We start from the raw sequence: 15,505 nt of genomic DNA, 5'->3' as shown, positions 1-15,505 counted from the left end.
AGTTTTTTTTTTATACTACGTCGGTGGCAAACAAGCATACGGCCCGCCTGATGGTAAGCAGTCTCCGTAGCCTATGTACGCCTGCAACTCCAGAGGAGTTACATGCGCGTTGCCGACCCTAAACCCGCCCCCCCTCGTTGAGTTCTTCGGCTTCAAGATTATAATATCGAGTTCCAGCCTAATAGCATAAGTCTTCAGTAATATTATCAAATCACGATTATAATATGATTGAGCACATAAATGACTAAGTCATTCAATGTACCGATTAATTAAAAATTACATATTATGTCATTTGTGAATAAATTGCTACAGTCAAAAGATTTAATTTGTGAACCATTTCGTACCTTGTCACAGTGAAAAACAACATGAAAGTCGCTAGAGACCTCATACTATTGTTACTGTGACAAGGTACGAAATGGATCATAAATTAAATATTTTGACTGTACAGTCAACCAATTTGAATCCTAGGCCACTATAGAACCTTGTCGCTTTAACTATAGTCTGTATCTTTAGGTATTTAAAAAAAGGTAAACAAAATCTACCCTGAAATGGCTCCTTAAGGCAGTTGAGGGTAGATGAAAACATTACATGATGAAATAATGTAGGTTTAAAGTCAGGTCGTTCAGTGACAGATCCAGGCGGTTTTGTATTTGGTTGGTTAACCAATAAATATTAAAACTACCCAAAAATGTACAAATTGTTTATTTACCTTTTTTTAAATACCTAAAGATACAGACTATAGTCTATACATGACATGCATCACTCAATAAGCACTGTCGTAGAAGTCATTATGACATGGTTCTATATTGGCCTAGGAATCAAATTGGTTGACCGTACATGGAATGATATTGTCAAAAGTTAATACAGATTTTTAAAGGAGGCAAACAGGACCAGTAGCAGCAGACAAATCGCCTTATTGTAATCAAATTGTCACCGGAATTTTCGGACCGATATCACCTTCAAACCTTCAAGAAAAGAGCGTACTCCTGTCTCAAAGGCCGGTAACTCCCTTGCAATACCTCTGGTTTTGCAGGTGTCATGGGCGATGTTAACTGCTTACCATCAAGCAATTCGTCTGCTTGTTTGACACCTATATCATTAAAAAAAACCTTCATACTACACTTCTGACAATGTCATTTCATGTACCAAATACGTGCTCAATCTTATTCCAATCACGTTTTTAGGGTTCCGTACCCAAAGGGTCAAACGGGACCCTATTACTGAGACTTCGCTGTCCGTCCGTCCGTCTGTCACCAAGCTGTATCTCATGAACCGTGATAGTTACCTAGACAGTTGAAATTTTCACAGATGATGTATTTCTGTTGCCGTTATAACAACAAATACTAAAAACAGAATAAAATAAATATTCAAGGGGGGCTCCCATACAACAAACATATTTTTTTTGCCGTTTTTATAAATAATGGTACGGAACCCTTCGTGCGCGAGTCCGACTCGCACTTGCCCAGTTTTTTATATAAAAATATGTCATAAATAAATCACCTCCTCTACCCTCAGTCCTCACACCGGTGTTGCCCTTGACCTTGAACCATCCTAAATGACGCTTTTTTATGGGGGCCAAGTGCGAGTCACCGTCTGCCGGAAATAAAATTACCGTTTTATTAGGCAGGCTTTCGGTTTTTTGATTATCCAATAGCCCAGTATTTAGTCCATCACTTTCACCCAATAACCTTGTTCATTTTAGATTCCATCAATTCTCAATAGTCCTTGTGTCCTTGTCTCTGCGTGGGTACCATGACACGGGCAAGGACAGCATCCGCTCGGTGTAACCTTTATATCTCTTTAAAGTGTCAAAAGAGTTTTTACGTGTTGGCTTCGGCTCCGCGCATGCCACCGAAATGCCGGGAACACCATTGTTCCGTAATGGTAAAGACATGCGAATAATTTATTTCTCCTTCACAGGAGAAATACCCGAATCCTGCATAATAAATAAAAAAGACGAAAAGTTTGGCTGGATCGCGTCTGAAGACGAGGACGCCGACGCTTGCCGCAAAGAGAGCCCCAACACCCTGGACATCCAGTGGAGGATCGAGACTCCCGCGAACACGAGGGTGAGTACAGAGCCTCGGTAATATGGACCCTCGCTAATCCAGTGATCTTCTTCTTGTCCTTGCCCATATTCCCAGTTCATCTGGGGACGGACCTCCTTGTGCAGCGGCGCCAGGACCTTCTGTCCCGTTGTCATTAGCGAAATGTCTTGGGCCCTTAGATCCCTCTCAACAGTTGACCACCACGTGGCAGGTGGCCTGCCGCTTCCCCTGGGCTGTTTCGATGTTGAGCTCAGTCTTTACAGAGTAGCTCTCCTCCTTTCACATTACGTGGCCGTATCCGAGAGTCTCCCCTCTTTCAGCTTGCCGGTTATTGGGGCTACCTTAAAGGATCCTCTGACATATTCGTTTCGGATTTTATCCAGGCGTGTTACCCCACCTGCTCATCTCAACATTATCATCTCTGCCGTATACACTTGTTGTTCATGCTTCTTTAGTGCAGTCCAGCACTCCGAACCATACAACATTGCCGGAAAATTTTAAACTTGACAGTGGTGCCGATATAAATATGTTATCTTATCACAGGTATTTGCAATTAGGTTGTGACCCAAAACTGATTGTAGACCAACCGAGCACGAGATTGTTTTCTTATTCTCGCGATGTTATTCCTATTAAAGGTGTTTCTATTATGGATTGGTATTATAAAAACCGAGTTTATAAACTAAAATTTGCAATAGCTGATGATGAGCATTCTGAAAGCGTACTGGGGCGTGACAGTTGTACCGAGTTAGGGTTAATTAAACGTGTTTATTCGGTAGATTTATCTAAATATAGTAATTTATTTGAAGGGCTAGGCTGTCTTCCAGGGCTGTACCACATAGTGGTGGATGAGACTGTTCAGCCGGTTATTAGTGCCACTCGGAAGGTACCGATAGGTCTACATGATAAATTGCGGCAAGAGCTAGATAGAATGGTACAGTTAGGAGTTATTCGTAAAGTGAGTCATCCCACCGCTGCCACCATGTAGTAAATCAAACACCGAGCTCAGATGACAACTGGTTTATTAAAAATAATAACGGGTAGATATACCTTGTTATAGAACTACCTACAACAGCCGGTATCGCTAATCCTGTGATCGCTGTATGTAACAACAAAATTTTGTCATTTAATCACATATAAAAACATCAGCCGACCCTTATTTGACGTAAGGAGGAATGTACCTATTAAATAGACTATTTCGCCTATGTGATAAATCAAGCAAGCTAAATTAGATCCACTTCCCGTTATTCGATTGAGCGGAAACTGTACATACTTATGTAAGTTCGAGTGAAAATGCAATATTATTAGTACGAGGTATGAATAATGGGGACCGGAGGTGACCATAGGAACTCTGTGTTAAACAACATAACCTCATTGTGGGTTTGATAGAATTGTTTCAATGAGTATTAGTTGACTATTGCAATAAAAGTACAATCAGCAATTAAAGCTTGTCCCAAAAAGAAACTTTTGACAAAAAATCTTATTGTATTTATTTCAGATCTACTTAAACTTCACTGAATACAAGTTGTCATTTCCGAATGAGTGTGAGGATAACCTGGTGCAAGTATTTGGTGCGGAACCTAATTTTGACCACAAGTAAGTATAGTTAGTAGTAATAAACAATAGTTTAATGTACCGTGTTACTTTTGCAGCAACCAAGCAAAATTGGATTTTGGTACGACTGCTAATTTGCGATTTCAGTAAAAAAATAAGTATTTTTTACAACTCCCTCGACCCCTCCTTCTCGTTCTTCACAATGACAATTTGAATTTGCACAAGCAAACAAATTATTGCGTCCATTCGCTCACTTAAAAATTAAATAAACGGTGTCCTATCACTCGAAATTCTCAAAAGTCAAAATAGGACGATCAATTCACAGATAATATTTGCGCGCGCGTCGCGTCGTATGACACAGGTTTCCCGTCCGACGGCCAAGCGCCGACTGCCCCTCGTCGCCCGCGCAGACACCCGCGCGTCGGGGCAACGCACAAAATTGAATAGTATCAATTTCATAAAAACTATTTATATACCTAATTAAAAAATCAGTAGACGTGATTGAAGTGTACATAATTATTCACAATTGGTTAAAGTTTCATGTCTAAGTGTTCTATAATAAGGTAGTTTATACGGATTTTAACTCAAGAAAACGGTTCACGAAAAAAATATTTACTTGTGATACGGTATATCTTTTGAAATATCAGTATACCTAATTAAAGAACAATTACTAAGCTAAAATACTGCGTACAGAACTGAATTGTTTATATTACATTTAAGCATGCTATATAGCGACGTAAAAACAGCGAATTTGGCCTGGTAGCCCCTTAATGGTATTAGAAAATAATTGAATTAGTTTTGTTTAAAACTTTGACGAACCAAAACAAACACAACTCTGTTCAATTTAGCAATGATTTTAATTTGATTAGAGATAATTAGGACGGTGGGACAGACGCTATAGCTACATTGTGTAAATCTAATACGGGCGATAAATTAAATCAATAATAATTATTTGTTTTACAAGGGGGCAAAGTTGTTGTTTAACCGCTCGTGCTAATATTGATACCCGAGCAAGCGAAAGATTCCAAAATTGAACCACGATCGTAGCGAGTGGTTCGTGAAGTGGAATCTTGAGCGTTCTGAGGGTTTCAAGGCACGAGGGTTAAACAAACTATGCCTCCGAGTGAAACACAACATTTTTCACCACACCAACGCGAAGAAAATAATAACTATGAAATACCAAAAAAAAAACAAACCAAATCAAATCCAAATGGAAGTAATTAAATATTTATCATCCAAAATCATCATTTAAAAGTCAATTCTACCAGCTAACATAAGGAAACTACTCAAAATTTTCATCCGATTACTTTGCCCCACATGTGGATAAAACGCAATTTTCTCATTAGTTTCGAACAATCAAGATGGCCTTTACCAGTTGGTGTGGTGAAAAGAATTTATCCGTGTAATAATGAATTAAGGGGTTTTTTACAAGGTTTTATTTAACTTGCTCTGTTAGTACGAGTATGCATGGGACAAATCGTGCAAGTTAAATTTGACCCACTACCCGGTTTCCGATGAAGCTGAAAATTTGCATACATATGTAAGTCGGGTGACAATGCAATATTATGGTACCATCAAGCTGACCTGATGATGGAGACAGGAGGTAGCCATAGGAACTCTGTGATAAAATAACGCAACCTAATTGTGTTTGAGGTTTTTATAATTGTCTCGATGAGTATTAGTTGCCTGTGGAAAAAAATGTACATTCAGCGATAAAAGCTTGTACCAAAAATTAAATTTTTGGCAAAAACTTATTAACACTTTGAGTACCGGGAAACCGCTCGGTGAGTTCTCTGTTCGTAGTCGCTTTCCTTCACAAAGCGGGAAAACGCTGGGATCGGCTACGAGCGTAGCGCTACGAAAACGTTGGTAGCAAAAGTGGTTAACACTTTATTATGACCCATTATGACTCATTTACCGAGCAGCAATGTACCTACTACATACATTACGAGACATAATATGATATGACATTACGAGATACGAGCTTTTTTAACTAACTGCCAACAATTGTTTACAGTTACTTGAAAAAGCTTGCTTGCTTTACATTACTGGACGAATTATTTTTTTATAGTTAACATTTTCATTTTATTTTTAAACAAAATTTATAATACTGTTTAAATAGTCACCCATATTGAATGTACACGCCGTATATGTAATAGGGTTCAAATTATTCAAACGCTTTTTTTCCACAGGCTAGCGTTTTACTGTGGTTCCGTGGCCAACCCCGTGACCACAAAGGTGGAGGATGACGGACTTGGCCCCAGCAACGTCATGTACGTCAGGATGTTCGCCACCAACAAGGCCAAGGCGTCACATTTCCAAGCCCATTTCACTTCCTTCCGAACTCTGAAAGGAGATGGTAAGTTTATTTTATTAGGTGTTCGTGTTTTATAACTAGACAGCAGAATAACGGAGCAAAATTCAATGACAGGTAGGCAGTTCATATATCGAAAACCCAATTATCCATGCTATTCCTATTATTTCCTATATACTTGTCATCGCTCGCAGCCTTCTTTGGAAGTGTTTTTTTTTGTATTATTATGGAGCCAGTAATCGCATTCATCATCATATCACCATCACATTACTAGGCCCATTTCACTTCTTTCCGGACTTTGAAGGGGATCGCGAGTAATAGGTACCTACTTTTACTAGGTTTTCCATCTTCGTCATAAGCTCCAGAAATCACTACTTTAGCAGCAATGTCATGTACGTCAGGATGTTCGCCACCAACAAGGCCAAGGCATCACATTTCCAGCCCCATTTCACTTCCTTCCAGACTGTGAAGGGGGATGGTAAGTTTCTTTTACTAAGTCTTTAATTTTCGCTATAAGCTTCAGGGATCTCTACTCTAAAAACCACGTCATGTACGTCAGGATGTTCGCCACCTACAAGGCATTTCCAGGCCCATTTCACTTCCTTCCGCACTCTGAAGGCTCCTTCATGATAAGTTTTTTTTATTAGGTTTTCAATGTTCTTTATAAGTAGACAGCAGTAGACTTAGGGAGTTCCCTTATCAAAAACCCAATTATCGTTGCTATTGCTATAAATTTATGATCGTTCCCAGGTTTTTTTGTAATTATTATGGAGACAGTAACCGCATCGCATCGCATTAATTTGTTGACAGAGTCGTGTGACGCCACGGAACTGGACTGCCAAGATGGTACATGCATCGACTCCACTTTAGCGTGCAACGGCATCGCTGACTGCAGGCTCAAATCGGACGAAGACTCTGAGAGCTGCAAGGTAACTTCAAAAGTTTCTTCCAAAAAATTCACATTTACAAACACATTCCACCTGCGGATTGGAGTTTTCTCGAGGAATTCCAAAGAACTGAAGCTTAGTCGTCGCAGTATCGCGAGCTTTTTCCATCATTCTTGAGAAAAAATGTCCCGTATTTTGACGTTTTTAGTATTATCTCTAACAAAACGGACAAACAAAAATTGTATTAAATTTCCTTTCTTGAGAAAAAATACCCTTATGTTTTGGTGTGTAGGTATGGTGATGTTTTCAATACTATGACCGTAACCAAACGGACAAACTCAACATCTATGAAATTTTGGAGACACTTTTTTCGTCTTAGGAGAACCGTTTAATAGTGTAGTGACCCGTTTTTTTTGTATAAATGTATTATTTCTGTGTCTCACGGAAATGTTGTACAACTTAAAATACATAGAAATGGCCATAATTGTGCTAAAATACCATGTTTTTAGGAAGCGGCGCAATCCCTGGTGAAGGAGCCCCACATCCTGGTGATCCTGGTGATCTTCTCCCTGATCCTGTCCGGAATGAGTCTCGTGTTCCTCTTCAAATGCATCCGGAAGCTGCACCAGGACCACAAGTATATCAAAGTGAGGGCCAGTGGCAGTTTTCACGAATATTTGTTACTGTTTTATGAATTTTTTGTACCATATTTTACACCGACTATTATTTACTGTATTTTTATTCTCAGGAGCACCTAGCCAAATCCTGCGAAGATCGACTGGACAAGCTCGCGGAGACCCAACTAACCCTGGACCCTAATCTCTTGGACCCTGAGCCTCGAGCTAGCCTGGAGCGAGAGAACCACACCAACGAGATGTACAAGCAGCAGAGAAACAAGCGGAAAGTAAGTAGATGATGTAGCTAGCGGAGACCCAACTAACCTGGACTAGAACCTTTTGGACCCGGAGCCCTGAGCCAGCCTGAGCGAGAGAACCACACCAACTAGATGTACATTGTACAAGCAGCAGAGGAAACGGCAAGTAAGTAGATGATGTAGCTAACGGAGACCCAACTGCCCTGGATAGACCCGGAGAACCACACCAACGAGATGTAAAAGCAGAAGGGAACAAACGTAAATAGGACTTAGAGATTGGAATGTGTGAGGTTATGATTGCAAAAGCTTTACCTACTCTTAGATAGGTAGAGAACTTTACTCTCCTCCATAGATGGTAGGATCGTATAGATGTGCTACACCGCGTGCACCCGTGGATGACAGAACATATGCAATGCGACAACATTAAAAACACGTTTTAATATTCCTGACAACATACCAAAAACAACCTACGTAATTTGGTCGAACGGTGGTTAACAAAAAACGTCTACGTTACTTAGGACTTTTTAGAACTAGACAGAAAGGGAAAGTGAGACTATGACAAGGATAAACAATAATAGCGCTTTCTCTGCTGCTCCTACTGAAAGATTCATAAGACTATCCCGTTCTGTCAGTTCCCCCACCACTCATGCCCAATCCATACTAAATACTAGATTCATGTTCTCCTCATTATTAGATTAGAGCCAATTTTAGTTTAAAACATAATTTTAAATTTAAAACAAAATGGAAACATGCCAAAAACATTAAACAAATGCATGCATTATCTTATTTCTAAAACAAAAAAAAATAACAATGGATGAAAATAGGTCGAGCCATATGATGGTGCGAAGAATAGGCGCTGGCCCATCATAAAGTTGCGGCCGGCAGCGCTGGTATTCTAACAGAACCTATAGAGTAGTGACACTAGAGATGCTGCACAAAATGGTATTAAGTACATGCCTGCCTGTCAGTATTTATGTAATTAAACTTATTTATATAATTGGTTGAAATCCAAACCGTGACTAAACTGTACTTTAAATCGGCCCGGATAAGCCAGAACACCATAGAAGAGAAAACTTAAACTGAAAATATAAGCTTCATAAATCTCTCCTTGTAATTAATATGTATAATGTGCAAATGAATAGTGTTTATCTATCTATCTATAGGTAAGTTACTTTGGCTTATATTGTGCCGACCTCAATAGTTGTGTTTTACAAGGGGGCAAAGTTGTTGTATAACTCGTGCTAACATTAATACCCGAGCAAGCGAAAGATTCCAAAATTTAACCACTAGCGTAGCGAGTTGTTCTAAATGTGAAATCTTGAGCGTTGCGAGGGTTTCAAGGCACGAGGGTTAAACAAACTTTGCCCCCGAGTGAAACACAATTTTTTTCATCACACCAACGCTACGAAAACACTGACTATGAGATATAAAAACAGTCAAACCAAATCCAATCCAAATCGTAATAAAAAAAATTATCATTCAAAATCATCATTAAAAGTTAAGGTTGACTGGTAGAGAATGCCTCATGGCATTAAGCCTTTTGTACTATAAGGTTTTCTTTTGTGCAATAAAGATGAAATAAATAAATAAAAAATTAATAAATAAAAGTAAATTCTACCAGCTAACATAAGAAACAAATAAAAATTTGCATCTGATTACTTTGTCCCACATGTGGATTTTTTAATACTACGTCGGTGGCAAACAAGCATATGACCCGCCTGATGGTAAGCAGTCTCCGTAGCCTATGGACGCCTGCAACTCCAGATGAGTCACATGCGCGTTGCCGACCCTAACACTCCGCAACCTCGTTGAGCTCTGGCAATCTTACTCACCGGCAGGAACACAACACTATAAGTAGGGTCTAGTCTTATTTAAATTCAAATTAAATGCAACTTTCTGTTTAGTTTTTGAACAATCAATAGGGCTTTTACCAGTTGGTGTGATGAAAAACCCTTATTCAAGTCCCTATCCGCGCCTGTCCAATATTTTAACCAAAATTAGGATGGTCTTGAAAAGGCCTACACATAAATGTAACCAAAAATATTTCCCATTAGATCCCATGGCGTGAAAAGGTCATCTAATTTCAGAAAGGGATAAATGTCTCCATAGGATTCTTTTTCTCATGCTATCGTTATTGGAAAAGCGACCTTCTTTACTTGACATAAGGTGGAGAAAGTTGAGGAAATATATTGAAAAGGGTTAGAATTGAGGATCTGACCTCAGTGTGACGAGGCGACGCCGCTAATTCGATTTTGCGTTGGAACAAAACATGTAGATATATCCCTGTATATTTGCAGAATATCCTGACAATCTTATTTTGCCTCCACCATGTTGCGGATTTTCAATGAAAAGTGCTAATTGATTTAATTGCTAGCACACCCTTTGACCTTTGACGTTAAAAAGTCATCAAATGCCACCGATCAAAACAAAAAAATAAAAATCTCAATTATACGATCTCAATTATAAGGTCGTGTCATTCACGAAGACGCATGGCTTGTATCGTATTGTCATATTATTAAAGGTACACTGATACAGATAAATTCGCTACTCGACGCTAGATGTCGCCTACAAAAATAAGCGTTTTGGTAGGAATACTGGTGTATGGAGTGAGCACCTTACTGGAGGAGTGCTTACTTATTTCTCTATGGTTTAGTGGTTTAGTAATTGGTGCTACACAAATTAAAACCCAATCTTTAGCTTTAAAAAAATCATGTCTCCATTTCTTCCAGTCAAGCAGCATCGAATCCGACTTTCTCCATCGCGACACCTCCCTGGACCGCAACCATGACTGGCCAGAGAGCGTGCCCGTCCCAACCGAGGAAATCAGGATAGAGTACAAGGGAAGGCCGAGACGGAGCGATACCAGCAAAAAAGAAGAGTCACTCAGGTAAATACCCACCAGTTCCTTATTGAGACGGATCTCTTTGTAAACCTTATTTATTGGATATCAGGATAGAGTACTAGGGAACTAGATGGAGCGATGCCAGCAAGAAAGAAGAGACACTCAGTTATCTCGTTTTTTTAGTGTATGTACTCATTGTCTTCTTATTTTTAATTAATACGACTTTTGCAGGAGCAAAGGTTCCAAGGAGGAAGAAAGGAAGGAAATCAGAGACGTCTCTGTGGGAGCTCCTGATACCAAGGAATCTGGATGTCAAACGAGAGAAAGTTTGTTCCAAATGGATACTGCTCCTAGTTCTGATGGTAAGTTAGTGTTTTCATGAGTAAAAGAGGAAGGAGATCACAGTCGTATCAGTGACTAAGGAGCCCATTTGTCAGACGAGAAGGAGCTTATTCAAGGTGGATCCTAGCTCCGATGGTAAGTAAGGGATTTCAGGAGTAAAGGAGGAAAAAAAGAAGGAGATCAGAGACATGTCAGTCGTCAGACACTAAGAAGTCCATCTTTCAGAAAAGAGAGAACTTATTCCAAGACATCATACCTCACCACCATAACCACCATAAGGGATTTCAGAAGTGAAGCAGGAATTCAGAGACTTGCCAGATGTCAGTCACTAAGAAGTCCATCGGTCAAACGAAAGAGAGCGTATTCCAAGACACCGCTCCTAAATTCGGTAATAAGGGATTTCAGGAGTCTTTACTCCTAATACATTTATACCTAGATACGAGAGCGGGAGACATCGGTTTGTCTTTCTTAAGCATACATAATTATATACCTATTTAATATAGGTACACCGGGGTATAGGTTACCCCGTAGATCTTTTAACCCTTAGCCAAATTTTGTAACATGTAAGTCACACTGAGCAACTTATACTATGGGACTTACCTCAAAATTACAAAAAAAAATTAGCTTCTATAAAAAAAAATATCGACACGTGATGAGCTAGAATGTATGTTACATTGAAACAGTCAATTTTTTTTCAAGATTTTGGGGTTGGTCCCATAGTAAAAGTTGTTCATTACAACCTTTATATCGTTGGGTTAAAGGCTCAACCAAATATTTCGTTATAGTTGATGTTCTAAATAGTTGGGTCTGCCTTTGGCATATCCAACTATTCCGTTCAACAAACTATTGGCAGATAGTAGGTTTTGCCTTTGACCCGGCGATATTCATCTCGCAAAGTGTCTATATCTAAAGGTTTAAAAAAACACGCTTTATGTGAAGCCCTGCATGTGTGTGACTTTATAATAATTTTCCTCTCTCGTAGGAACAAACTCGTCCAACAGCCGCGGGTTCTCGACGTTCGGCTACTCGGGCGCCACCATCGTTCAACCTTCACCTGCGCCCGCTAACACTTCGGAGATAACTATAGAACTGCTGAGACAGGTCACCCCGCAGGAGTCTATCAAACGTGAGTCTTTTTACATTTCTCTTAAGGTCCAAAATCGTCTAATAGCCTGCCAACACCTCGGAGATAACGATAGAACTGCTGAGGCAGGTCCTCCCGCAGGAGTATTTCTAACGTGAGTCTTAGTACCTTCCTCTTAAGGTACAAAATTGTCTAGTAACCCGCCAACTCCTCGGAGATAACTGTAGAACTGCTGAGGCAGGTCCTCCCGCAGGAGTCTTTCTAACATGAGTCTTAGTACCTTCCTCTTAAGGTACAAAATTGTCTAATAGTCCGCCAACACCTCGGAGATAACTACAGAACTACGGAGACAGGTCACGGCGCAAAATTCTATCAAACGTAAGAAGATTAAGAAAGGAACAGTGGCTCGGTAGAAAATTGCTGGGTACGGTGACTCAAACCCGTTACACGTATATTGCTTGAGCCACTCATTTTCTACCGAGCCTCTCTTCCCTTCTTGTGTATTCTACGTAGCTTATTAAAGTGCCCCAACGCTGGTCAAAGGCCTTTCTCCTTGATATCCACGGCTTCCGTTGATGTGCATTCCGCATTTATTTTATTTATAACAAATTTTTGTCATTAGAATAACATGATCCAGTTTTATGAGATGAGACTCTTCCACTTAAGAGTTCAGAGTATCTTAATTTGTCAATCGAGTCTTCAAGGAAGATAAACGTCAGTATCGATTGAATGAGAGTGATCTAAGCTGTGCATTTTTTGTGTCGAGAACTCATTGCCTCGCTATGCTCGCTATATCGCTCACTCAATGACTAAAACCTCAGTCGAGTTTTAAAGATGCGGAAAGGACATGAGGACTTGGTTTTCTACAAACAGTAGATAATTACTTAAAGCGGTGTATTTAATAAAAAAAATATACATCGGACATTCAGAACAAGAATCTTGGTGACTGATCATGATCCATGCTTGCACTGCGTTTCTTTCTTCAAATTTCTCCCGAAAAAACCTTTTGAATTTTTAAGATTTGTAAGTATGTATATTCTTTATATTCTCGTTTTTCAAATCCCACAGAAAAGAAATTCGACCGTCGACCCATGAGCTCGGAAACCACCCGCTCAGCGCCCGACGTCATCATCGTCTCCAAGCCGATTCGCTGAGGATGACCCTCGGGGCCCCCGCCTTGGGCCCCGACTCCGCCCCCCTCCTGGGTCCTGCCCCCCCGGCACCGCCCGGAGGGCTGCCTCTATGACCACACGAAAAGCGTATCTTTTGAAGATTATGACGGTTATTACAGTCAGTATTTTGACGAAGGACCAAAGTTGATTTATGACTATTGTTTAAAAAGTGACTTTTATAAGAGATCTAAGACACTGCCAAGGAATCTTGGGTCCTCGGTGGATAAAGTGTACCCAGAAAGTGTACAGAGGTGTTTTTGTGAAACGGATTATAGAAAAAGGGTGGTGGTTAAAGCAGATGTGGAGCCGAATAGATAGCATTCGATGAGGTTCTAGACTTGGAATATTAAAGCCTAGAATCCTAAAGCATACCTTTCAAAAGTGGAGCTAAAAATATGACTAAAGTACCAAGCTAACGTTTTAGAGTTAATAAAGACTGGAGACCAAATTAACTTTGCAAAGAGTGTTAGTGATTTATATTTAAAAAATGCCGAATTCCCGCAGCGGGAGGGGAAAACATGGCTAGTTCTGCTAGGCGTTGGGTGGGCCAACACACCATCGCCCAATTAAACACAGTTTAATAAAGTTTATTACTGATACTGACCAACTATAGCCTATCCTTGTCTAGCATTGTTATATGTCAGAGCAGTACAAAACCAATTTTTGGCACTCAGCTTTCCATCAAGAAAGAGTACTTACACATTGTCCCGCAGCGGGACACCGGCAGACAAGCTAATATTCTCTCCTGACATCAGCGGGAGTACAGCATACGTCCAGACATATACAAAATGGCGTCTGACACACAAAGGGTTATGGTACTTTCACTCTGTCTGAGTAAGATTAGATGGACTACTGCAATGTATAGAAACTAGTTGTGACTGCTACAGTTATTGGCCACTCTTAACAATAAAACTTCTATTGTTGTTTCTTTCTAATTTATTAAGCGTAGCCAATGGAAGGGCCAATATCTCTAACAGTCACCCTATTTCAGAATGAAACAAAAAGGCTTCACTGCGGTTGCCGACATCTTCAAGGTTTTATTATTCTTTGATTCTAGACTTGTGTCTAATCGAGGGCTTGGTTTGAGGCTTGTTTGTTAGTCTCCTGTTTCACCATCGCTACTGTCCAATGGCGCATTTTAGTGGCATTCTGTTGAACTTTGTTACAAGCTATTACTTAACTTGCAATGTAACTATGTAGTTTGTACGGGTCAAATCTTGCAAGTTAAATTTGATCCACTTCCCGACTTTCAATGAAGCTGAAAATTTGCATACATATGTAAGTCAGGTGACAATGTAATATTATGGTACCATCGAGCTGATCTGATGATAGAGACGAGAGGTGGCCATAGGAATTCTGTGATAGAACAACGCAACCTAATTGTGTTTGGGATTTTTAGAATTATGGAAAGAAAAGTACAGTCAGCGATAAAATCTTGTACCAAAAATTATCTCTTTCCGAAAACTTATTTTCCATTGTGTTTGGAGCTGAAAACTCAAAACATGAATCTTGATTTAAAAAGGAACATCCAGTTTCAAGTTCAACTGGATTCCTTTTGAAATCAACTTCAGAGGTAATGCAAAAAAGCGTACTACAAATACTCGAGACTAGCCAAATAAAAAGGACTCATACTATGAGAAAGACTGAGTCATTGCACTAGATCGAACACTCTTGCTTATGCACCACACGATGAAATTTAATCGGTTATCAGGAGCTGAAAAATATTAATTACAATATTAAATTTAAATTTCATGCATTTTAGGTGAACGTCAAATGCGATGGTGAAAAGGGAACTTCGGCGTGTAAAAAATGTAGTAATTGTTGGACAATACACTTTCTAGAATTAATAAGAACCAAGTTTAAACTAAACCAAATTACTAGAGTATCGTTATTAATGCGAAAATGTTCCTTTAGGCGGGGCAAGACGGGTTCGTATTAAACCAGTTGAGTTTTAGGCCAAAATCTGAGTAAGTATGACTCTAATGTTGCCAGTTTCTATTTAATTCTGATTCTGAGTAAGTTCGATAATGTATAGAGCATTTTATTAGTTATCCAAGTTCCTAAGATGTCAGGTTATTAAGATCTCAAATTCCTAGCTCTTCAGATTCTCATAATGCCGGATTCTGAGTAGGTCAGAAAATCACATAACCATTGTGACATTGTCATTAAGAACTATCTATTAATTACTTTATCATATTTAATCTTAAAGTGGCCAGTATCTCAGATATCTGCTGATTGTACCTGACCTTTTCGAAATAAAATCATAAAATCTGTCCTAATAAGAAAGCGTTATTTCCAGAATTCATCATTAAAAGAATCTGCTTAATATTTTAATCGAATCGTTGCTAATCGGATGAGATAAGAAACTGCATAAATCCGATCCCAACTTAT

General features: G+C 39.5%; 1 protein-coding gene across 1 annotated transcript in view; it reads left to right on the top strand.

Annotated features, from left to right (window-relative positions):
• Nucleotides 1-15,015, top strand: part of LOC133530402 (uncharacterized) — a 312,356-nt gene extending 297,341 nt beyond the window's left edge. Inside the window, exons 8-17 of the mRNA XM_061868311.1 lie at nucleotides 1,921-2,069; nucleotides 3,544-3,641; nucleotides 5,792-5,976; nucleotides 6,664-6,842; nucleotides 7,310-7,447; nucleotides 7,549-7,704; nucleotides 10,404-10,561; nucleotides 10,748-10,878; nucleotides 11,841-11,984; nucleotides 13,011-15,015. Coding sequence (XP_061724295.1) covers nucleotides 1,921-2,069; nucleotides 3,544-3,641; nucleotides 5,792-5,976; nucleotides 6,664-6,842; nucleotides 7,310-7,447; nucleotides 7,549-7,704; nucleotides 10,404-10,561; nucleotides 10,748-10,878; nucleotides 11,841-11,984; nucleotides 13,011-13,096 — 1,424 coding nt within the window. The 3' untranslated portion in view covers nucleotides 13,097-15,015. The remainder of the gene's footprint in view (nucleotides 1-1,920; nucleotides 2,070-3,543; nucleotides 3,642-5,791; nucleotides 5,977-6,663; nucleotides 6,843-7,309; nucleotides 7,448-7,548; nucleotides 7,705-10,403; nucleotides 10,562-10,747; nucleotides 10,879-11,840; nucleotides 11,985-13,010) is intronic.
• The last annotated feature ends 490 nt before the right edge of the window (nucleotides 15,016-15,505 follow it).

The sequence above is a fragment of the Cydia pomonella genome, chromosome 22 (genome assembly GCF_033807575.1).
Source record: "Cydia pomonella isolate Wapato2018A chromosome 22, ilCydPomo1, whole genome shotgun sequence".
Taxonomy (NCBI): Eukaryota; Metazoa; Arthropoda; class Insecta; order Lepidoptera; family Tortricidae; genus Cydia; species Cydia pomonella.
The sequence above is the reverse complement of the archived record's forward strand: the minus strand, read 5'-3'. Positions and strand labels throughout refer to the sequence as shown.